This window comes from Rana temporaria, chromosome 5 (assembly GCF_905171775.1).
Source record: "Rana temporaria chromosome 5, aRanTem1.1, whole genome shotgun sequence".
NCBI classification, from domain to species: domain Eukaryota; kingdom Metazoa; phylum Chordata; class Amphibia; order Anura; family Ranidae; genus Rana; species Rana temporaria.
Window position 1 is genome coordinate 317,793,704 of NC_053493.1, and position 24,761 is coordinate 317,818,464.

At 42.2% G+C, this 24,761-nt stretch overlaps 1 protein-coding gene across 2 annotated transcripts in view; it reads left to right on the top strand.

Moving 5' to 3' along the window:
* The window catches only part of SNTG1 (syntrophin gamma 1), a 795,295-nt gene that overhangs the window by 752,767 nt on the left and 17,767 nt on the right, over positions 1-24,761 (top strand). For both annotated transcript variants that reach the window (XM_040354181.1, XM_040354180.1), the window contains 2 exons: positions 11,831-11,947; positions 12,077-12,148. In XM_040354181.1, the coding sequence (XP_040210115.1) occupies positions 11,831-11,947; positions 12,077-12,148 (189 nt within the window). The remainder of the gene's footprint in view (positions 1-11,830; positions 11,948-12,076; positions 12,149-24,761) is intronic.

Here is a 24,761-nt window from a genome sequence, read left to right on the forward strand (position 1 = left end):
GGATCTGGGGGTCCCCTTTGTTAAAGGGGTCTTTCAGAATATGATAAGCCCCCCGCCCGCAGACCCCCACAACCACCGGGCAAGGGTTGTGGGGATGAGGACCTTGTCCCCATCAACATGGGGACATCCTCCCCATGTTGAGGGCATGTAGCCTGGTGTGGTTCAGGAGAGGGGGGGCCGCACTCTGTTCCCCCCTCTTTTCTGCAGCCGGCCAGGTTAACGTGCTCGGATAAGGGTCTGGTGTGGATTTTTAGGGGAACTCCACGACATTTTAAAAAAAAATTTGGGGTGGAGTTCCCCTTAAAATCCACACCAGACCTGAAGGGTCTGGTATGGATATTTGAGGGGAACCCCACGTAATTTTTTTCTTAAATTGATGGCGGGGTTTCCCTTAATATCCATATCAGACCTGAAGGGCCTGTTAATGGAATTTGGGGGGACCCCCAGCTTTTTTATTTTTATTTTTTATGAATGAATCATCTCTGTAATTGCCAGAGCCGACAATTCATTAGAGCCGCAAAGCCGGTTTTAAATGCCTTTTTTTCTTTCAGAAATGACACTTTGTGCAGGGACAGTTCTATGTATGGGAAACATGCGCTTTTTCACAGGCTGACTTTACACCCCCCCTAGGTACGAAATTTAAAGTAATATTACACTTTTAATGTTTCACTTTTAGCATTATTAAATTCACTGCTCCTGAAAAAACGTCCGTTTTTAAAACTTTTTTTGCATTGATACATGTTTCCTGGGACAGGACCCAGGTCCCCAAACACTTTTTAGGACAATAACTTGCATATTAGCCTTTAAAATTAACACTTTAGATTTCAAATGTTCGAGTCACATAGACTTTAACGGGGTTCTAAAGTTTACACGAACATTTGGTGTGTTCGCAAGTTCTGATGCGAACCGAACAGGGGGGTGTTCGGCTCATCCTTACTCTTTAACTTTAAAAGTCAGATATTCAGGATAGCAGAGTCTGTCTGTGTAGTAGGTCTACCCAGACACAATTGCATCATCCCTCTTTTCTCAATTAGTTTAAATTAATAATTTTCTATTGGTTGACAGGTAATTGAGCCGTCAATCAATAGTGAACAAAAAAGATTAAGTTAAGTGAATTGTGATTGTTGTTTTGAGTTTATGTATTGTGTGCTTTGGTCTGTGTGCTATTCTTTAATAAATATTAATGCTCAACTCCAGGAATTTTTTTTGTAAGCACTGCAAGTAAAATATGTTATTTCTAATTACGATTACCCTGTCATATGGGCTACTAGTTACTAGTAATCATAGCTGATCTTATGTTGGAAAACCAAAGAAAATTCCCAGCTCAACTCCCCAGTCAGCTATCTATCCATTAGAAAGCATGTACTTACATTGTGGAGGCTCTCATAAATTTACAAGAGTTAGGACTGAAGACATATTGGGGTGCCTTGGATTGGCTCTGCAGCTAATGCATGTATTTGCAAATGTGTGCTAACTAAACCCTTGGTTTTAACGCAAACTGTTAGACACAATCATTTGGTTGGTAGTACATTGGCTGGCGAGTTGAGCTGGGACTTTTCTTTGGTTTTGTTTTGCATGCATTGCCCTTCTATGTGCTCCTTGCTGTGAATGCCCGTTATAGGTGGGGGCAGTGGTAAGTTGTTTGTTACTGATCTTATGTTGGATCCTACAGACAGCACTATGCTTTCAGTGCTGTGAAAATGAAATGACCTGCAGCTGTAAAAGTGAAATGTCCTCACCATTCATCCTCCCCTTCCTCCTACCTTGTCCATTCATAAAAAGCTTTCTATTTTTTTCTCAGAATACAAGCCATCCTGTGATTGGACATTGGGACCAAACAGACAGATGAATGACAAAATCGCCCCTTGTCCATTTACAAAATGCCTATGGCTTTTTTGTGGATGAAGAGGACAGGGAGGGCAGCAATGGGGACCATTCACTGTCAAAGCCATCAACCCTGCAGCACTGGAAAGACAGTGCGGGCTAGAGGTCAACCAATATGGGTTTTTCTCTGGCCGATGCCGATATTACGAAATCTGGCTGGCTGATGGCCGATATATGATGCCGATTTTTGCGGCCGATATTTTAGGCCGATTTTTTTTTTTGGTGGCACTGGCTCGTGGCACTGGATGACACTAATTGTCACTGGAATATTGCAGTAGCAGAAGGCACTTATTGGCACTGGCAGGTTGCACTGGATGGCATTGAAATATGGTACTAGCAGATGGCACTGATTGGTAGGTGGCACTTATTGGCACTGGCAGGTGGCACTAATTGACACTGGCAGGTGGCACTGATTGGCAGATGGCACTGGTTGGCACTGGCAGGTGGCACTAACAGGGGACACTGGCAAGTGGCACTGGTTGGCACTGACTGGCAGGTGGCACTAATTGGCACTGGCAGATGGCACTGGGTGGCAATAGTTAGCACTGTTTGGCATTGGCAGGTGGCACTGATGGCTTTAGTTGGCACTGGTAGGTGGCACTGGATCGCACTGGCAGGTGTCACTGGATGGAAGGTGGCACTAATTGGCACTGGATGGTGGCACTGGTATTGGCACTGGCAGGTGGCATTGACAGATGGCACTGGATGGAAGGTGGCACTAATTGGCACTGGATGGTGGCACTGGTATTGCCACTGGCAGATGGCACTGGATGGCAAGTGGCACTAATTGGCACTGGAAGGTGGCACTGGTGCAAAAAAAATGGTGTCACCCCCCTCAGTACAGACCCCCTCTCCCTCCAGTATAGACACCCCCCCGCTACAGACACCAGAGATCGGTGTGTGTCCCATCAGCGTGGGCCCCTTCTCCTCTGTGGGCGTAAACAGAGAGGAGGGCCACCGCGCTGGGTGTACCAAGATGGCCTCGGCTCCGGAGCTAGGCCAAAGCCGCGGTCTTTCCTGATGCTGTGACCGCAGCGACAATCCGCGGATCCGCGGATTGCCGCCGCGGTCACAGCATCAGGAAAGGCTGCGGCTTCGGTCTAGCTCCGGATCCATGGCACCGCTAGTGGCCATGTAAAATATCGGCTTAATTTGGATAAAAAATCCGCCGATGCCGTTTTCTCCAAAACGGCCAAATATCGCCCGATATATCAGTGAACCTCTAGTGCAGGCTATAGGATTTTTGTAGTAACCAGCAGTTGCCCAGACCTAGGATAAATTAAATAAGGGTAATTTATTTATGTTGTGGTGTTTACTGAAAAACAAACAAAAAAACATGGAGTTCAGTTTATTGTCCATCATCTAGTCGCTGATCCAATGGTAAGAACATTGGTATATTATAGTAGATGTAAACAAAATGGGGAAAATGATGTGTGATCTTTTTCTGGTGACATTTTAGGAGATAGTTCTACAATTTGGTGAGCTGACATCACTCTCCCCCTCACATAGGCTAACCCAACTACTCAATACAGTCTATCATACTCTGTCATTCTTGTACAGAAGTGGCCTATGCAGTGATTCCTGCTTCAACAGATGTAATCATGGCATTCTAATCCACCTCCTGTTGTGGTGACCTAAACTATGTAGGCATTGGGAAGGTGTCATTTTGACTCTCAATAGAGTTTTCAGCGCAAACCTGATTGCTGACTAGGGATGAGCCGAACACCTTCCCGTTCGGTTCGCACCAGAACCTTCGAACGGACCGACCGTTCGCGAATATTTAGAACCCCATTGACGTCTATGGGACTCGGACGTTCAAATTCAAAAGTGCTCATTTTAAAGCCTAATTTGCAAGTTATTGTCGTAAAACGTCTTTGAGAACCCGGGTCTTGCCCCAGGGAACAATGGAAAAAAAAGTTTTAAAAACGGTTGTTTTTTCTGGAGCAGTGATTTTAATGATGCTTAAAAAAAAAATGAAAAATTCCTTTAAATATTGTACCTGCTGGGTGTCTATAGTATGCCTGTGAAAACATCTTTGAGAACCCGGGTCTTGCCCCAGGGAACATGTATCAATGGGAAAAAAGTTTTAAAAACTGTAATTTTTTCTGGAGCAGTGATTTTAATGATGCCTAAATAAAAAAAAAATGAAAAATTACTTTAAATATCGTACCTGCTGGGTGTCTTATAGTATGCCTGTGAAGTGGCACGTGTTTAGGACTGTACCTGCACAAAATGAGATTACTATAAGAAAAAAGTAATTTAAAACTGCTTGCAGCTTTAATGTAATGTCTGGTCCCTGCAATATGGATAAAAATCATTGAGAAAAATAGCACAGACACAGATAGTACACACACCACGTAGCTTTAGGTGCACACTGCAGAGGACACAGGCAGTACACACTACGTAGCCAAAGGCAGTACACACACTACATAGCTTTAGGTGCAAACTGCAGAGGACATGGGCAGTACACACCACGTAGCTTTAGGTGCAAACTGCAGAGGACACGGGCAGTACACACCAAGTAGCTTTAGGTGCAAACTACAGAGGACAAAGGCAGTACACATACCACATAGCTTTATCGTGCACACTGCAGAGGACACAGGCAATACACCATGTGAGAATACTGCAGCTAGCACAATCACTTGCCTGCCAGTAAATTAGGAAGAGCTGATCTAGCTAAACTATACAGTGTATAAATATATATACAACACCTGGGATGCATATATATCCTCTACACACTGTAACTTTAACTGACTAGCCTGCCTGCCTGCTCTATCTACCTACTAAAAATGACACTCTATCTCTCTGCCTTCTCTCTTTTGACCACTGCAACACACTACACAAGGCCAACCTGCAGGTGGCATTTTATAGTGTGGGGCGTGTACTAAACCCCCTGAGCCATAATTGGCCAAAGCCGCTTTGGCCAATTATGGCTCTCCGTTTTTTGCGCGCTGTGATTGGCCAAGCATGCGGGCCATAGTGCATGCTTGGCCAATCATCAGCCAGCAATGCACTGAGATGCTGCAGTGAATTAAGGGCTGTGAAACGTAACTCGAATTTGGCCCAAAACGACGACGAACAAACGAACATATGATGTTTGAGTCAAACATGAGTTTGACTCAAATACGAAGCTCATCCCTATTACTGACCCCTAGGCATGAGTCTTGGGATATATATATTTTTTTCCAGAAGACATTACATACTACAATTCCTGTTTGTAGCTTGCAAAATTATAGCTTTAACCACTTGCTTACTGGGCACTTAAACCACCTTCGTTCCCGGAGCAATTTTCAGCTTTCAGCACTCTCACACTTTGAATGTTAATTACTCAGTCATACAACATTGTATCCAAATGAATTTTTTGTCCTTTTTTTCATAGAAACAGAGCTTTCTTTTGGTGGTATTTGATCACCTCTGGACTTTTTATTTTTTGCGCTATAAATGAAAAAAGGCGGAAAATTTTGAAAAAAAATGAATTTTTCTTAGTTTATGCGATAAAATTTAGCAAAATATTAATTTTTCTTCATAAATTTTGGCCACAATTTATACTGCTACATGTCTTTGGTAAAAATAACCCAAATTAGTGGATATTATTTGCTCTTTGTGAAAGTTAGAGAGTCTACAAGCTATGGTGCAAATCATAAAAAAAATATCACACCTGTTGTACCGGTGCCTATCTCATTTCTTGGGGCCCTGAACACGCCAGGAAAGTACAAATACCCCCCAAATGACCCCTTTTTAGAAAGTAGACATTCCAAGGTATTTAGTAAGATGCATGATGAGGTTTTTGATGTTGTAATTTTTTCCCACAATTCTTTGCAAAATGAATATTTTTTTTATTTTTTTTTTCCCCCTCACAAAATTGTCATTGTAATAGGTTATTTCTCTCACATGGCATGTGTATACCACAAATGACACCCAAAAATACATTCTGCTACTCCTCCTGAGTATGGCGATACCACATGTGTGAGACTTTTTTACAGCCTGACCACATACAGAGCCCCAATATGCAGGGAGCACTATCAGGTGTTCTAGGAGCATAAATTACACATCTAACTTGTTGACTACCTATTACACTTTTGAAGGCCCTGGAGCACCTGGACAATGGAAATGCCCACAAAGTGACCCCATTTTGGAAAGCTAACACCCCAACGTATAATCTATGAGGCATAATGAGTCTTTTGAACGATTCATTTTTTTCCAAACGTTTTTGGAAAATGTGGGAAAAAAATGAAAACACATTTTTTTTACGCAAAGTTGTCCATTTATAAGATATTGCCAACACATAGCCTGTACATAGCAAAAATTACACCCCAAAATACATTCTGCTACTCCCCCTGAGTATGGCGATACCACATGTGTGGGACTTTTTCACAGCCTGGCCACATACAGAGCCCCAATATGCAGGGAGCACCATCAGGTGTTCTAGGAGCATAAATTACACATCTAACTTGTTGACTACCTATTACACTTTTGAAGGCCCTGGAGCACCTGGACAATGGAAATGCCCACAAAGTGACCCCATTTTGGAAAGCTAACACCCCAACGTATAATCTATGAGGCATAATGAGTCTTTTGAACGATTCATTTTTTTCCAAACGTTTTTGGAAAATGTGGGAAAAAAATGAAAACGCATTTTTTTTACGCAAAGTTGTCCATTTATAAGATATTGCCAACACATAGCCTGTACATAGCAAAAATTACACCCCAAAATACATTCTGCTACTCCCCCTGAGTATGGCGATACCACATGTGTGGGACTTTTTCACAGCCTGGCCACATACAGAGCCCCAATATGCAGGGAGCACCATCAGGTGTTCTAGGAGCATAAATTACACATCTAACTTGTTGACTACCTATTACACTTTTGAAGGCCCTAGAGCACCTGGACAATGGAAATGCCCACAAAGTGACCCCATTTTGGAAAGCTAGCACCCCAACATATAATCTATGAGGCATAATGAGTCTTTTGAACGATTCATTTTTTTCCAAACGTTTCTGGAAAATGTGGAAAAAAAATGAAAACGCAATTTTTTTATGCAATGTTGTCCATTTATAAGATATTGCCAACACATAGCCTGTACATAGCAAAAATTACACCCCAAAATACATTCTGCTGCTCCTCCTGAGTATGGCGATACCACATGTGTGGGACTTTTTCACAGCCTGACCACATACAGAGGCCCAACATGCAAGGAAGACCAACCGGTGTTCTAGGGACACATAGCATACACATGACAAGAATTACACACCAAAATACATTATGCTAAGCAAAGGGTAAACAAAAAATGTACCTGTGGTTTTAGTAGCGCAGTTGTCCACGGGACGATAGCACTGGTCCAGGCAGCAGGCAGGGACTTGGTCAGCAAAAGAAAATGCAATTGTCCAGGCAACAGGCATGATGGCATAGGTCCTACAGGCAGCAGGCAGAAGTAGGGCCTCGTTCAGGACAGAATGGGGACAGGGGTAGAGGCTTCTCCCACCCAAATCTCTTTGAAGCCTCCGGGCAACCAGACCCTAATCTAGAATGAGAAAACAAAAACAATAGTTTTCTTCATCCAGAAAAACAATTCTGGAGCCCCTCACATGTGAGACCCCTGTGCTTTGAATCCCACTAGTCCACTGGCAGGGTAAAAGATCAGTCCAAGAGGCAGGCAAAAAGAATGGTCAAACGGTCCAGGGTCAGTTCCAGATCAGGCAGAGGTATAAACAGAATCGGTAGGCATAAGCGTGGTCAAATAACAGTCCAGGGTCAGTTCCATATCAGGCAGAGGTATAAACAGAATCGGTAGGCAAAAGCATGGTCAAATAACAGTCCAGGGTCAGTTCCATATCAGGCAGAGGTATAAACAAAATCGGTAGGCAGAATCGTGGTCAAATAACAAGCCAGGGTCAAATACAGAGCAAGCAGAGGCATAAGGGGTGTAAAGGTAAATGGCAGGAAGTGACTAATAATTTAGTAAGGAATGATAACGGCGGAAACAGCCGTCTATGCAGAGGCCTGGTTGGGAAGGGCATTGGGCACAATAAAAACGGGTGTCTCTTCTCACTCCATCTTTGGAGCACACCCGGCATTTTTTTTGGGAATTTCGGCCTGTTGGTCCGGGAGGGATTTTATCTGGGAAGTGGCGCTCGTAGAGTCGGCTTACCACATCGGATCGAATGGTTGCTGGTGGGTTGCTGGTGTATAAAAGGGCAGTGGTGATTTCCTCCTGGAAGTAAAGGTAGGATTTGGGTCTTGGAGTGGATTTTCGATATAATACGTACGTGTTGTATATGGCCAAATTGAATAAGTAAATTGAAACTTTTTTATACCACTGGTATGATCGTCTTGTGGAAAGGTAGGGCTCGATCATTTGATCATTGAAATCGACACCCCCCATGAACTTATTGTATTCGTGGATACATTTAGGTTTCTGGATTTGCCCATTCCTCCTTCTGATGGTAACGCATGTATTGTTGTGGATGGTAGAAAGCACGTACACATCCCTTTTGTCCCTCCATTTCACGGCCAGAACTTCCTCATTGCGTGCACTCGCCGTCTCCCCTTTTCTTAGCTTCTTGGTGACGAGGCTTTGAGGAAAGCCCTTCCGGTTCGACCGTACGGTGCCGCATGCGGGTGTCTTCTTTCTATACAGGTTTCGGAAAAGGGGCAAACTTGTGTAGAAATTGTCCACATACAAGTGGTAGCCTTTCTCCATGAGCGGGTTTAGGAGTTGCCAAACAATTTTCCCGCTGGTTCCTATGTAGTCTGGGCAATTAGGGGGGTGTAGCTGGCTGTCCTTTCCTTCATATATGTTGAAGGCATAGGTATATCCGGTGGCACGGTCACATAATTTGTAGAGCTTCACTCCATAGCGGGCCCTTTTGGAGGGCATAAATTGCTTTATGCTGAGCCTGCCAGAAAATTTGACAAGTGACTCGTCAACACAGATGTTTTGGTCCGGGGTAAACAACTGGGGGAAAATTTGGGAAAAATAATCTAGTAGTGGCCGAATCTTATAAAGTTTGTCAAAATTTGGGTCATCTCGGGGAGTGCACTGGGTATTGTCACTATAGTGTAGGAATCGCATGATCATTTGATATCTGGACCTGGGCATTTTTGAGGAAAAGACGGGCATGTGGTATATGGGGCGTTTTGACCAATATGAACGTACTTCGTTTTTGTGGTTTAGTCCCATACAGAATACGAGGCCCAAAAATTTTTTAAACTCTTCCACTGTAAGGGGTCTCCATTGGAAGGGACGGGCATAATAGGATGTGGGGTGACTGGAAATAAATTGTTGGGCATAGAGATTGGACTGGGAAACAATTGAGGAAAGCAAGTCCTCAGTAAAAATTAAACTGAAAAAATCTATTGGGGCAAAATTTTCTGTGTCCACTTGGACTCCTGGCTGGGCAGTGAAAGGGGGAATGTTGGCTTCTCCTGAATTAGGAGGAAGCCACAAGGGGTACTGAAGGGAATAGGGAAGGCTGGCATGGGACCTACTGGTACGTGACCTTGCTTGACGAGGTGTTGCGGTTCTGGTGGATGGCACAGCGGTGCTGGTGGATGGCACAGCAGTGCTGGTGGATGGCACAGCAGTGCTGGTGGATGGCACAGCAGTGCTGGTGGATGGCACTGCCTCCTTAGCAATACGCCTTCGTCTGGCGGGCGGACCCTCTTCCTCCTCTTCTTCCTCTTTCTCCTCTTCTTCCTCTTCTTCCTCCTCTTCCTCATCTTCCCCCTCTTCCTCCTCTTCCTCATCTTCCCCCTCTTCCTCCTCTTCCTCCTCTTCCTCTTCACTGCTAACTATCGGCTCATAGTCAACATCAGATCCGGCGTCTGACCTTGCGGAGGAATCCGAATCGCAGAGCTCCCCGTTGCTCTCGTCGGCCGCAATAATTTCGTATGCCTCCGTAAGTGAAAAAGATCTTTTAGCCATGACAAAAGATGGCACGTGGCACTGATGACACTGACAGGTGGCACTGACGGCAAATTGGACTGGCAGATGGCACGGGCAGATGGCAGATGGCACTGATGGCAGGTAGCACTGATGGCAGGTGGCACTGATGGCAGGTGGCACTGATGGCACTGATGGCTGACGGCACTGATGGCACGGGCAGATGGCACGGGCAGATGGCACGGGCAGGTGGCACTGGCGGCAGGTGGCACTGATGGCAGGTGGCACTGATGGCTGACGGCACTGATGGCACGGGCAGATGGCACGGGCAGGTGGCACGGGCAGGTGGCACTGGCGGCAGGTGGCACTGATGGCTGACGGCACTGATGGCACGGGCAGATGGCACGGGCAGGTGGCACGGGCAGGTGGCACTGGCAGGTGGCACTTTTGGCAGATTGCACTTTTGGCAGATTGCACTTTTGGCAGATTGCACTTTTGGCAGGTGGCACTGATGGCAGGGGCAGGTGGCACTGATGGCAGGGGCAGGTGGCACTGATGGCAGGGGCAGGTGGCACTGATGGCAGGGGCAGGTGGCTCTGATAAATGCACTGGCTGGTGGCACTGGCTGATGGCACTGGAAGGTGGCACTGGAAGGTGGCACTGGAAGGTGGCACTGGCAGGGACTGTGGGTAGTGTTTGTGTCACTCACTGTTTTTTTTTTTTTAGACTGTAACGATGGATGCACTGTAAAAGGCTTTCTCTCCTCACACGCGGTCTGTGTGTAAGGAGAGAAAGCCGGCGATGAGAGATGATCTCATTTGTTTACATTCGAGATCATCTCTCATTGGACGGCTAGATCGAATGCTGAATGGCCGCTGTGATTGGCCATTCAGCACGATCTGTGATTGGCTGTGTCCGAGGGACACGGCCAACACAGTTTTCTGCAGAAGCGCGATCGCGGGGACGCGCTTCCAGCAGAGAAACGACAGGCCGTTTAAAAACGGCCACTTGGCACTTCAGGTCCGCGCTGCAGACGTATTTTTACTATAGCGCGGATCTGAAGTGGTTAAAATGTGTTTCCTCAACACCTCCTACAGTGGATGAATAGATATGTGAACTGAACAGAAGCACTGCCTTTGAGAAGCATACTTATTATCTATAAAATGCCATGCAAAAATTCAACAATATATGGTTTTACCGATCCTTTGGGGCAATAAATTGTTCATTGTCCATTTATACACACCAAAGTTTCTGGCATTAAGAGGCTCATCACTTTATAAATTTAATTCACCTCCTGTAAGTAAATATTGTATATTAGTGATAATTTCTAAAAATACTTTGTATTGGTTTATATAGTTTTGCTTTTGTTAATAATGTAATCCTAATCATGCTTTTGTCCAGATTTGTTCTAGAGAATAGTATGACCCAAATGTTTATAACATGTAATAAAGTATCTGATTTAAAAAAATATGTAAATATCTATTTCTTTCATTAATCTTTAAAGGGTCACTAAAGGAATTTTTTTTTAGCTAAATAGCTTCATTTACCTTACTGCAGTCCTGGTTTCATGTCCTCATTGTTCGTTTTTGCTTTGAAGTAGCTGTAATTCTGCTGTGATCTCCACACTTCCTGGTTGCCTGTTTCCTTCTAACCATCATACTGGGAGATTTTCACGGTGGTCTAAGCTGTCATTACTGTGTGTCTAAAACTCCTCAGAACCAATCAGATTCATTTTAAAAACAAAACACTGCCCTGGATTTGTTGTTTTTGTTCTGTGAGTCTTCCCGACTCACCTCTCACCCGGAAATTCATGTATGTACCTTTAAAACCGAACGTGAAACTAGAGGCACATTATATGATAGATTAAATTCAATTTTTAATCATTTTTAAAAGGAATCAGTTAACTTTTATGTCTCTATACCCTGTAAACAGTCATTTCAGCAAAAAAAAAATTCCTTTAGTGACCCTTTAAATACCTTACATTTTCCTAAACTCCACAATTTTTCAGCATTGGACACAGTTCCTATAATTAATAATAAATAATTAATCATTTTTCCTTCCAGATAATATACATGGGTTGGGTTGAAGAGCGGGAGCAAGATAATCTCCAAGACCATTTATACACACCAAAGTTTCTGGCATTAAGAGGCTCATCACTTTATAAATTTAATTCACCTCCTGTAAGTAAATATTGTATATTAGTGATTATTTCTAAAACTACTGTGTATAATAATATCAAATCTGTATATTCTCTTGATATCATATTAATTATATTAGTTTTATAATCATACTGCAATTTTCTTTCTAAGGTTACTACGTGGGACTGGATGCGATCAGACAAAAAATTTACTGTGTATGAAATAATGTGTAAAATTTTTAAGGTAATTTCTATACAACATCACTTTTTCACAGCTCAGTTTTCACAAATGTTTTTCATACAGTATGTTTGTCAGTCTGTTTTGTGCTAGAGCATGTATGAGAATGGACCGATGGACTGTTTTCATCGGTTAATATGGATGAGTGAATGTTTCTGGGTTCAGTTTGTGGACATCAAACCCATCATAAAGTCTGAAAATTGCAGAATAGTTGTTATATGCAAAGCTAATAGTTGTTATATGTTTAGGAAATGTCTGCATGTGGTTTTACAGAACAGTATGATTCTCACAATGATTAATTACAACATGAGAAAAAAATACTTTTTAGATAGTTTTGGCTGCAAAACCTGATTTTATTTGTTTATCCAATGGTAATAGACCTGAATTGAATAGTTCATTAAAGGGGTTGTAAATGTTTGTTTTTTATTTTCTAAATAGGTCACTTTAGGCTAGTGCATTGTTGGTTCACTTACCTTTTCCTTCCATTTCCCTTCTAAATGTTTTTTTCTTTGTTTTCTTTGTCTGAATTTCTCACTTCCTGTTTCTCCTCAGTAAGGTGTTCAGTAAGCTGTTCTAAATGACTTTCCACCGCTCGGATGATGGTGGAAAGCTTACTGAGGAGAAACAGGAAGTGAGAAATTCAAACAAAGGAAAAAAACATTTAGAAGGGAAATCGAAGGAAAAGGTAAGTGAACCAACAATGCACTAGCTTAAAGAAACCAATTTAGAAAATAAAAGACAAAACTTTACAACCCCTTTAAGGACTGAACTAAAAAATATTGAAAATATTTTTTTTTAAAGATTAAAAAAATAATTGTTCCTGTATACAAAATTGGGTTTTGAACATGTATGTCTGCACTCTGCGAGATTCCCCAGAGTTAAAGTTTACCCCTTCTATACTCCACTCTAAATGTGTGAGTGTCCCACTCATCTATCTCATACATCTAGAATAGGGATCGGGATCTCACCGACTCCCTGGAATTTGAGGAATTGAGCCAAATCTAGTCTAAAATAGTGAAATGCTTCTTTAATAAAACCATTAGGTACCAGCTTAAATAGCTCATGCCATCCCAAATTACAATAGGAGGTATTGAGAAGAACGAAGAGAACAATTAGGTTGGTATTTTGAGACTAGGTCAGTGATGTAGCTAGGGACAGAGTTGTGGATGGCTTTGTAGGTAGTTGTTAGTATTTTGAATAAAATTTGTTGGGTGAGCGGAAGCCAGTGGAGGGATTGACAGAGAGGAGTAGCAGAGACAGAGCGGTTGGTAAGGTGCATGAGTCTGGCAGCAGCATTCAGTAAGTAACGCTAAAGGTGTGATTGGATAAGTAGGTAGAGAACAAGTGAAGAGTACAGTCCCAGAGACGAAAGGCGTGGAGTTTTTTGAGGAGGAGGGGGTAGTCAACCGTATCGGAGGCAGCAGAGAGGTCCAGGAGTAGAAGTACAAAGTAGCGTCCCATAGTTTTGTCCATTAGTAGATTGATTATTAGTTTTAGGAGAAAAGTTTCTGTGGAATGTTGAGGACGAAATCCAGACTGAAGGGGATCAAGCAGGCTATTATCAGCAAGGTGGACGCTCAGCCGGTTGTAGACTAGACGTTCAAGGAGTTTGGATAAAAAGGGGAGCAAGAAGATGGGGCGTAGGTTGTTAAAATTGGATGGGTCCAGTGAGGGCTTTTTAAGTATGGGGCTGACAAGTTTATGTTTTAAAGAGTTGAGGAAGATGGCAGAAGAGAGGGAAAGATTGAAGATGTGGGTTAGAGAGTGTAGAATAGAGCTAAAGGGTGAATGTAGCATTTTTGAGGGAACAGGAAGGGAAGGACAGGTGGTAAGATGAACGTTAGCAAGTAATTTAGCAACCTAGTCTATAGTGGCGGGGCTGAAATAGGGAATTAATGATTGTACCTGTGGGCATGAGGTGTAAAGCATGGAGGGTATCTGAACAGTGTAGCCCCCCTTTGCAAATTGTATCAATCTTCTGTTTAAAGTGATTGGCGATCTCCTGGGCAGTGAGTGAGTTAGTGGGTGGAGGCAGTGGATGATGAAGTAGAGAGTTGAAGGTAGAGAAGAGTTGACGGGGATGAGATGATTAATTTTTTTAAATAACAGTGATGAAATAGTATCATCTGTTTGCCAGGGTTGATGGGGACAGGACCTGATTCTGTGTGTAGTGTGGGGGGCCAGTGTTTCTAGTGAGGCTAGAAGTGAAGTGTTGTAGACAGAAGTGGCTAGGTCGGTTCAGGACAGGTGTGAGATTTTGTCATAAAGGTGGTCAGTCGCAGAGTAGAGAAGAGAAAGGTTGAGATGGTGAAGGGTAACCATTTGGTGTTTGGAGGGAGAAGAGAAGGAGGAGAGGGAGAGAGTGAAATTAATAAGGTAGTGATTATAGAGAGGGTGAGGATAGTTGGAGAGGTTGCATAGAGTGCATAGGTGGGAAAAGACTAGGTCAAGGGTATTGCCTTCAGAGTTAGTAGGAGCATGTGTTCATTGCTTCAGGTCAAAGTAGGAAGGTAGACTGAGAATTTGGAAGTTGCAGGAATGTTAGTATTAGTAGGGATGTTGAAGTCTACAAGAATGATTGTGGGGATTTTAGAAGAGAATAATTAAAGTAGCCAGGCAGAGAAGTCATTAAGAAAGGATGATACTGGACCAGTGGGCCGGTAGATCACAGCTATACTTAGAGAAACTGGGGAGAAGAGACAAATGAAGTGGACCTCAAATGAGGAGAGTGACAGAGAGGGAGGTGGGTGAAGTACTTGAAAGGTGCTATGTGGGGCTAAAAGGATTCCAACACCCCCTCCTTTGCATCCACTGAGTCTGGGGCAGTGAGTCCAAGAAGACCACCATGGGATAGAGCAGCAGAAGACACGGTGTCAGATTTGTGAAGCCAGGTTTCAGTAATGGTAAGTAGAATAAATGAGTTAGCGATAAAGAGATTGTGGAGAGAGGTGAGTTTATTACAGACAGAGAGAACATTCCAAAGGATGCAAGAGAAAGGGAGTCTGGTCTTGGGAAGAAGAGAAATGGGAACTATATTGTGTGCACTGCGGCTGTAGCCAGAGGGTGTAGGGTAATGGGTGCTTTAAGTACAGTTAGATGAAGAAGGCCCAGGGTTTGGGGATACATCACCAGAGGATAGAAGCAGAAGAATGAGGGAGGTAATGTGGGAGTGTGATTTATATGAAGGGACATGCCCCAGTGGTTTAGAGTATTGGGCATGTGGATTTAGAATTAGCCAGAGTTGGTGAGTGCAGTAATAGATTGAGGACAGAAGTGAGGGTGATATATATAAGGTGTGGGGTGGAGAAGAGGTGTGCAGGAGAGTTTGTTTAACCACTTCCTTACTGGGCATTTAAACCCCCTTCCTGACCAGAGGACTTTTTGCGATTCGGCACTGCGTCGCTTTAACTGACAATTGCGCAGTCGTGCGACGTGGCTCCCAAACAAAATTAACGTCCTTTTTTCCCCACAAATAGAGCTTTCTTTTGGTGGTATTTGATCACCTCTGCGGTTTTTATTTTTTGCGCTATAAACAAAAATAGAGCGACAATTTTGAAAAAAAAATGTTTTACTTGTTGCTATAATAAATAGCTCAAGTTCTTTTTTAATCCTCAGTCTAGGCCGATACGTATTCTACATATTTTTAGTAAAAAAAAAAAAAAATCGCAATAAGCGACTACAAAATAAGGGACAGAATTTTTTTTTTTATTTTTTTTTTACTAGTAATGGCGGCGATCTGCGATTTTAATTGCGACTGCGACATTATGGCGGACACATCGGACACTTTTGACACATTTTTGGCGCCATTCACATTTATACTGCAATCAGTGCTATAAATATGCACTAATTACTGTATAAATGTGACTGGCAGGGAAGGGGTTAACACTAGGGGGTGAGGAAGGGGTTAAATGTGTACCCTAATATTAGTGTTCTAACTGTGGGGGAAGGGGGGTGACTGGGTGGGGGTGACCGATCTGTGTCTCTATGTACAAGAGACACAGATCCGTCTCCTCTCTCCCCTGACAGCACCGCTGTCTGCGAGAGCCGGGAATGAGAGATGATCTCATATGTAAACATATGAGATCATCTCTCATTGACCGCACAGATCGCCTAGGAAACGGCCGCTCCGATTGGCCGTTCACGGCGATCTGTGACTGGCTGTGTCCAAGGGACACGGCCAGCACAGTAGTTCCCCGCTGCGCGCTCGGAAGCGAGCAAAGGGGCGGCCGTAAAAAGACGGCCTGTTAGAGATTGGGAGCCGCGCTGTGGCCATACAAAGTCGTACGGCCGTCAGCTAGTGGTTAAGGATAGAAGACACAGCTGCCAGAAGGAGTGGTAGACATTGCATTTTAGAAGGGGGAGGAAGAGCTGAAAGTGTAAACAAGGTCACTGGTATTGTATTTTTCAAGGTATTTTCTTGTGTTCCTTCACTTTGTGCATTAAGATGATGAGTGCAGAGTCAGAAGTGCTCCCACTTATAGAAATAAGTGGTTCTAATTGCTAATCAGGGAATTAATAAAACAAGGCTGGCTATGCCGAGAAAAATTCTCACTTCAGAAACAGACTTATAGCTAATAAAGATAAGGAGGCCATCATTTAAAGGAAAGGCATGGGGAGGAAACAAAAACAAAAGCAATGTGGACAGTATACAGATGGTTAAGCAAAAAAGAATACCAGAGTTAAAAGGGACATAGGAAGCAGTTTTCAGTAATGCGATTCTAGCTGGAGTTGCAGCAGTAAGAGCATACCTGTGGGGGGACAAAGATGATATTTTCAGATGAGACATTCAGATGATGAGTGCAGAGTCAGAGATGCTTAGTTAAATACTGGTAGGAATGGGGGTGGGTGCTTCTAATTGCTAATCAGGGAGTTAATAAAACAAGGCTGGCTATGCCGAGAAAAATTCTCACTTCAGAAACAGACTTAAAGGTGCATAGCTAATAAAGATAGCAGTTTTCAGTAATGCGATTCTAGCTGGATTTGCAGTAGTAAGAGCATACCAGAGTTTAAAGGGACATAGGAAGCAGTTTTCAGTAATGCGCTTCTAGCTGGAGTTGCAGCCATTAGAGCATACCTGTGGGGGACAAAGATGATATTTTCGGATGAGACATTCAGATGATGAGTGCAGAGTCAGAAGTGCTCCCACTTATAGAAATACCACCACTTTGAGAAAGAACCCCATCTGCAAACGTGCCACCACTATATTCTTTACTTTTCCATTCCTACCCCTTCTCCCACATTCTCTTGTCTGAACCTACATGCTCAGCTAGTGGTTTAGATCACTATGATTATAGGCCCATAGAAAACCCTCTATTAATGCTTTTGATGTCAGGTCTGAAAGTTTACAGCTGCACATGTTTGATTATGGTACCCTCATTGCCTATTACCTCCATCAGATATTTTAGCTCCTGCATGGATGTGACTATTATTATCCTCTTCAAAACCAATAAAATAACTACCTCAATGTAATAGGAGGAAACAAGGCAGGTTTATCATTAATTAAAATGAGTAATTAATATATTAAATAGACAAACATATTGTATAGTGGGTGAATAGTATGTAAGCACCTTGGTTAGGTGGCAGTATAATAGGGAGAGATGAGGCAACGTTTTCATAATAAAATATATAGAGTGGATAAAAAAAGTCTACAAAGCCCTGTTAAAATTTCAGGTTTCTGTGTGGTAAAAAATTGAGACAAAGATAAATCATTCAGAACTTTTTCCACCATTAATACCTATAAACTGTACAACTCAGTTTAACAACAAACCAAAATCTTTCAAGTGGACGGAAGAAAAAAAATAATAATATGGTTGCATAAGTGTGCAAACCCTTAAACTAATACTTTGTTAAAGCACCATATGATTGTATTACAGCACTCTGTCTTTTTGGTATGAGTCTATCAGCATGGCACATCCTGAATTGGCAATATTTGCTCACTCTTCTTTGCAAAAACACTCCAAATCTGTCATATTGTGAGGGCATCTACTGTGCACAGCCCTCTTCCGACCACCCCACAGATTGGATTCAGGTCTGGGCTTTGATTGGCCCATTCCAAAACTTTAGTCTTCTTCTGGTGAAGCAATTCCTTTGTTGATTTGGATGTATGCTTTGGGTTGTTTTCATTCTTACCCCGACTTGTTCATTCCCTGACTTAGTTGGGGTAGGCGGTACACTTTGGTGGGAGTGGGTCAGCCACGCCCTGTGTCCTTTGACCTCTGGGAACCTGCCTTCTGACCTTTGACCTCTGGGGGAGGTCCCTGTTCCAATTCCTGAGTCCTAGCCATATTCTTCAATGGGAAACCCTAACCCTAACCCCTAACCCTCACCCTAACCCTCACCCTGAGTTCATGAAGTTCCTCTTCATGTTCAGCTTTCTAGCAGAAGCCTGAAGGTTTTGTGCTAATATTGAATGGTATTTGGAACTGTTCATAATTTCCTCTACCTTGACTAAGGCCCCTGTTCCAGCTGAAGAAAAACAGCCCCAAAGAATGGTGCTGCCACCACCATGCTTCACATTTGGTATGGTGTTCCATTGGTGGAAGGTTGTTTTTGTGCCAAACATATCTTTTGGAATTATGGCCAAAAAGTTGAACCTTGGTTTCATCAGACCATAACATTTTTCCACATGCTTTCGGGAAACTTTAGATGTGTTTTTGCAAAATTTAGCCCGGCTTGGATGTTTTTCTTCGTAACAAAAGGCTTCCATCTTGCCACTCTACCCCATAGCCCAGACATATGAAGAATACAGGGGAATGTGCAGCGGCGGACATGCATCTTCCCATTCGGAGGAGGACTCCCAAAACTTGGGTTGCCTTCTCCTTCTTCCCTTCTTGGCTGGTTCACCGTCCTTTTTGTGAGGGTCAAGCGTGTCTGCTCCTTGCGCAATCGCAGTGGGCGAAAAGGACCCAGTGACATCAGAAGCCAGCGTCAGCCTGTGTGTCTTGATGTGGGCTAGGTTGGAGGCTCTAAAAGGATGCTCTGAATGGCCCTCATTTAGACAGCCGCCACCCAGGGATAGACTCCTTTACAACCATTTCAAGGTAAGACTGTCATTCTAGCCATTTACTCTCATTGAGCGGCCTTATTGGCTGCTGTCTAAACCAGTCAGTGGTAACAGTGTTTTATGACAGGAAGCCGCTGACTTGGTATTTACTGTTTATTGCAAATCTATGTGGCTTGTTGTGCTGATGTGGACCATTAGCCCATGTATTTTTGTGCCCCCATTGCATTTGTTTTTCCAGCCCCCGGCTGGCACCACCAGACCCTCAAATATTATCTCTTATCCATCATTCCACTTGTCCCTGCCTTTGGAAATATGAGTTTATTGAGTCCTGTATTGATCCCCGGGTGTTTTACTATTCATCTCACATATCAGGTGGGTCAACCAATAATATAATTTTTCACTGGTTTGATGTTTCTTCCCAACACCCCCACTCCCCAATACCCTCTCCCCCTTTTCCCTTCCCTATTTTTCCCCTCCCTTCATATTCATATTTTTTGATCATGAAATTAAAAGACTGTATTTCTCTATAGATGTGTATGGTCAACTCCTCCTGAAGAAGAGTTGTATGTCGCAAAACATGTAGAGGATCATGTCTGGACCTACATCTCCTGTTTTCCCCATACACCAGTGGGGTTTATATGTTGCTTCCTTGTGAACAAATCGTAACTGTATGTAATTATTCTGTGTTCTGCGGTACCTAATGGTTTTTATCTTTTGATCCCAGACCCAATATCATTTATAAATATATTGAAAAGTAAGGGTCCCAGCACTGAACCTTGGGGTACACCACTGATAACATTGGACCATTCAGAGTAAGAATCATTAACCACGACTCTCTGAATTCTGGCTTTCAGCCAATTTTCTATCCATTTACAAACTGATATATCCAATCCTGTAGACCTTACCTTACACATGAGCCGTGTGTGCGGAACTGTATCGAACGCTTTTGCAAAATCCAAATATATCACGTCCACAGCCACGCCTCTGTCCAGGGTTTTACTTACCTCTTCATAAAAGGAAATCAGGTTTGTCTGACAACTTCTGTCTTTCATGAATCCATGTTGTCTGCTGCTTAAATAGTTTTTTTCCTGCAAGAACTCATCCATGTGGTCTTTTATTAAACGTTCCAGTATCTTCCCAACTATAGAAGTTAGACTAACAGGTCTATAGTTACTTGGTAAAGACTTTGTTCCCTTTTTAAATATAGGCACCACATTGGCTCTACGCCAATCCAGTGGTACTATTCCTGTCATTAATGAGTCCCTAAATATTAGATACAGTGGCTTTGAAATGACAGAGCTCAACTCACCTATGATCCGTGGGTGGATGCCATCTGGTCCAGGTGCTTTATCCACCTTTATTCTGTCTAAATATTTCTGGACCATATCACTTTTGAGCCATTGTGGATTTGGGGCTGTGTCACTCCCACCCCCATTTTGGACATGAGCTCCCCCATGCTCCATTGTATACACAGAGCTGAAGAAAGCATTTAATAAATTTGCCTTCTCTTTGTCCCCAGTCACCCACTCTAGATTATTTTGTAAGGGGCCTACATGCTCAGACTTCACCTTTTTACTATTAATATATTTAAAGAATTTTTTGGGGTTTGTCCTACTATCTTTTGCAATCTGTCGTTCATTTTGAATTTTTGCATCCTTGATTTCCTTTTTACATATCCTGTTATATTCTTTGTAACATTTAAACAACACTAGTGTTCCTTCATTTTTTTTTTTTTTTTTTTTTTTTTCTTTTTTTTTTTTTTCACTTCAGACTTCAACCTCATAGAGTGTACACTTATACGCTCATGTTCCGTTTGCCAGCCCTTAGCGTCTCTAAGCAGGTTTCGCATCATTAGTGTAGTTATTTTTCTTACTTTGTTTTTTCTCTTACCACAGTATGTGAAAATTTTTTATTATATATATATTTTTTTTTTTTTTTTTTTTTTTTTTTTTTGGGGTTTAAGGTATTACTCCTTCCTTTTTTAATTTATTAGTAGTCTCAGGTAAGACGATTCTTCACTTCCTTTGCCTTATCCCCATTCCTCCCTCCCCCCCTCGACCCCCCCACCCTCCCCCTATCTCACCATAAGCAATCCAGAAAACTTTCTCCTGATGCCTACATCTCTGTTTTACTTTATCTTTAGGTCTCAGCCCCTAAGTTTTTCGGCATAGCTCCAGGATCTCTTAAAAATCCTCCAATTTTCCCACTTCTTATCTTGCACTATATCATTGCCTACCACTCCTTCTCTCAATTCTTCCATTCTGTACGTTTCTTCTACGGAGTCTATCCACTCCTGATGCCTACATCTCTGTTTTACTTTATCTTTAGGTCTCAGCCCCTAAGTTTTTCGGCATAGCTCCAGGATCTCTTAAAAATCCTCCAATTTTCCCACTTCTTATCTTGCACTATATCATTGCCTACCACTCCTTCTCTCAATTCTTCCATTCTGTACGTTTCTTCTACGGAGTCTATCCACTCCCAAATGTGGGGGCAGTCTACTTCCTGCCAATTTCTCGGTATTATTCTTTTGGCAGCATTTAATAGATGTGGGACCAGAGTTTTTTTATATTTTTTGATTTTTTCCCCACCCCCATGAAACAATACTACCCACGGGTCCAGCTTAATTTTTTCTTTTGTGATCTCTTCTATGCATCCCAATATTTTTTTCCAGAATTCCTCCACCTTAGGGCATTTCCACCACAGGTGAGCCATAGTTCCCGGGGAGCCACATCCCCTCCAACACTCTCCCGTTTGTCCTTCATTGAATTTAGATAGTTTATCTGGGGTCATGTACCATCCAGTCAGGCATTTATAGCTCATCTCAGCTGTACGGCTGTCTACTGCCGAGGAATGGACCAGTGTCAGCATTTTTTCTATTGAGGTCCTATCTCGCTTTGATCCAAGTTCCCTCTCCCATTTTTTAACAAAAGGAGGGATCATCCGCTCGTCCACCTTTATCAGAATCTTATATAATTTTGATATCGTTCCCTTGACCTTTTCCGATGTGCATAATTTTTCTAAATCGGTTAACTGCTCCCCTGACCTCAGTGGGTGCGGCAGTCTTTGTATAAAGTGGACTAGCTGATTGTATCTCCATTCGTCAATTTCCAAAAATTTCCCCTTTAATTCTTGTAGTGTTACAATGTGCCCATCTTTTATTACATCCCTTAATTGAGTGGTGTCTTTTTTTATCCAATTTCCACCAATCTGTGTTTTGCCCGGTGCAAAATAATCATTGTTTTTTAGTGCCAATAATGGTGAGTTAAATTCCTTTTCTATTTTTTTATATTTAGTGTCCCAAATTTTTAGTGCAATTTTAGTTATCTCGTGTGAGTTCTTATCTAGTGTCCTATATTGAGGTGGGTTCCATATAATCTTGTCCAAGATGGCTTTTGCCATTTCGTTTTCGATATTAACCCATCTTTTTTCCTTACTGGCCCTAGCCCACTCCACCACCCTCGACAAAACCACAGCCTCATAGTATGTTTTAATGTCTGGTACCGCTAGTCCTCCCTTAATTTTGGGTTGTCTTAGGGTTTGGAGGGATACTCTGTGTTTCTTATTTCTCCATATGAAGTTCATAATCTGTTTTTTAAGAGCTGAGAAGAGTGTTCCGGGTAAACTTATGGGAATCATCTGGAACTTATAGGTAATCTTTGGTAGGATTACCATTTTACAAAAGTTTATTCGTCCTATCCAGGATATTGGTCTATTTTTTATCCTCCCAATTTCCTCCCTAATTTCGTTTAGCAAAGGAATATAATTTTTCTCATACATTTTTTTTATTGATGGGACAAGCAGAATACCAAGGTACTTGAGTGCTTTTACCCAGGAGAAGCAGTATTTCTGTTTTAAATCCCTTTCCTCTCGTCCGTTGGCATTGATACTTAGGATCTCGGTTTTAGCTACGTTAATTTTGAAATTTGATATTTCTCCGTATAACGTGCATAGATCTAATAATTTTGGGATTGAGGTTTTAGGGTCTGACAAATAGAAGAGGACGTCATCAGCAAATGCTGAAAGTTTATGTTCGTCCTCCCCTATTTTGACTCCTCTTATGTCGGGGCACTTACGTATCCTGGCCAATAATGGCTCCAGGGAGAGCACAAACAGAAGTGGAGACAGGGGGCATCCCTGTCTAGTTCCGTTTTTCATTAACAATTCTTGGGATAGGCTTCCATTTATTTTTATTTTTGCCCTTGGTGTGTTCCTTCATTTTTATATTTTTTAAAAGCTACTTTCTTATTGTTTATAGCTTTTTTAACTTTGCCCGTGAGCCACATAGGTTTTATTTTTAGCCTTTTAAACTTATTGCCCATGGGAACATACTTTGCAGTGAGGTTCCACACAGTCTTTTTGAAAAATTCCCATTTCTGTTCTGTGTTCATCTGTGTCAATAGTCCCTCCCAGTCCAAGTCCTGGAGAGCAGCCCTCATCCTTGGAAAATTTGCTCTCTTAAAATTTAGTGTTTTAATATTTCCTGTATGTATTTCCTGCTTATAGTTAACATTAAATGAAATCATGTTATGATCACTGCTACCCAGGTGTTCCTTTATCTGAACATTAGTAATAAGCTCTGCATGGTTTGAGATTATCAGGTCCAACAGAGCATCATTCCTAGTTGGGGCCTCAATAAACTGCACCATAAAATTGTCCTGCAATAGGTTTTTAAATTTTTGTCCTTTAACTGTCCCAGAAGTGCCATTAATCCATCATTGTCTTCTCTTTAATACATTTACATTTTTATATTTATCTTGTCTAAATCTCTGGGTACTGAAATAGTCCACAACACAATCAATGTCGTGGGGCAGAATTTTGGAGTAGCCCCTGACATCTCCCCTTTCCATTTTCCGAACTTAAAGGATGATGGTACCCGCCCCTATTCTTCTTACCTTATAACTTTAAGGCAATGCCCCACACTTTATGGGGGATTGTTGTCACATGTGCCACACTGTCAGTACTTGCCAGATATCCCTGTAGCTCCTTTTATGTTATTGTAGGCCTCTTGGCAGCCTCCCTGACCAGTTTCTTCTTGTCTTTTCATCAATTTTGGAGGGATGTCCAGTTCTTTGGAATGTCACTGTTGTGCCATATTTTCTCCACTTGATGATGTCTGTGTTCACTGCGTTCCATGGTATATCTAATGCGTTGGAAATTCTTTCGTACCCTTCTCCTGACTGATACCTTGTTCATGGCTTTTGCTGTAGGATCCGACTAAGAAAATGTCAGGAAAGACTTACTGAAACAGCTGAACTTTATTTAGGGTTAATCAAAGGCTCATTACATCATGGGAGGTGTATACTGACTCCTATTTAACATGAGTTTGAATGTGATTGCTTAATTCTGAACACAGCTACATACCCAGTTATAATTATTTATAATATTATTTATCTTTGTCTGATTTTTTTAGATCACAGACACCTAACATTTTAACAGACTTTTTTTTATATCATATATATACTGTATTCAGTATATAGTAAAGAAAAGAAACTTCAATGAGGGGGCAGCCAGACACCAACTAAAGGTGCTGCTGATATACACAAAAAGGTATACCTAGAAAGGAATATGTACTGTAATGTGGATCACTGTATATAGAACTATCAATCCTCAATCACA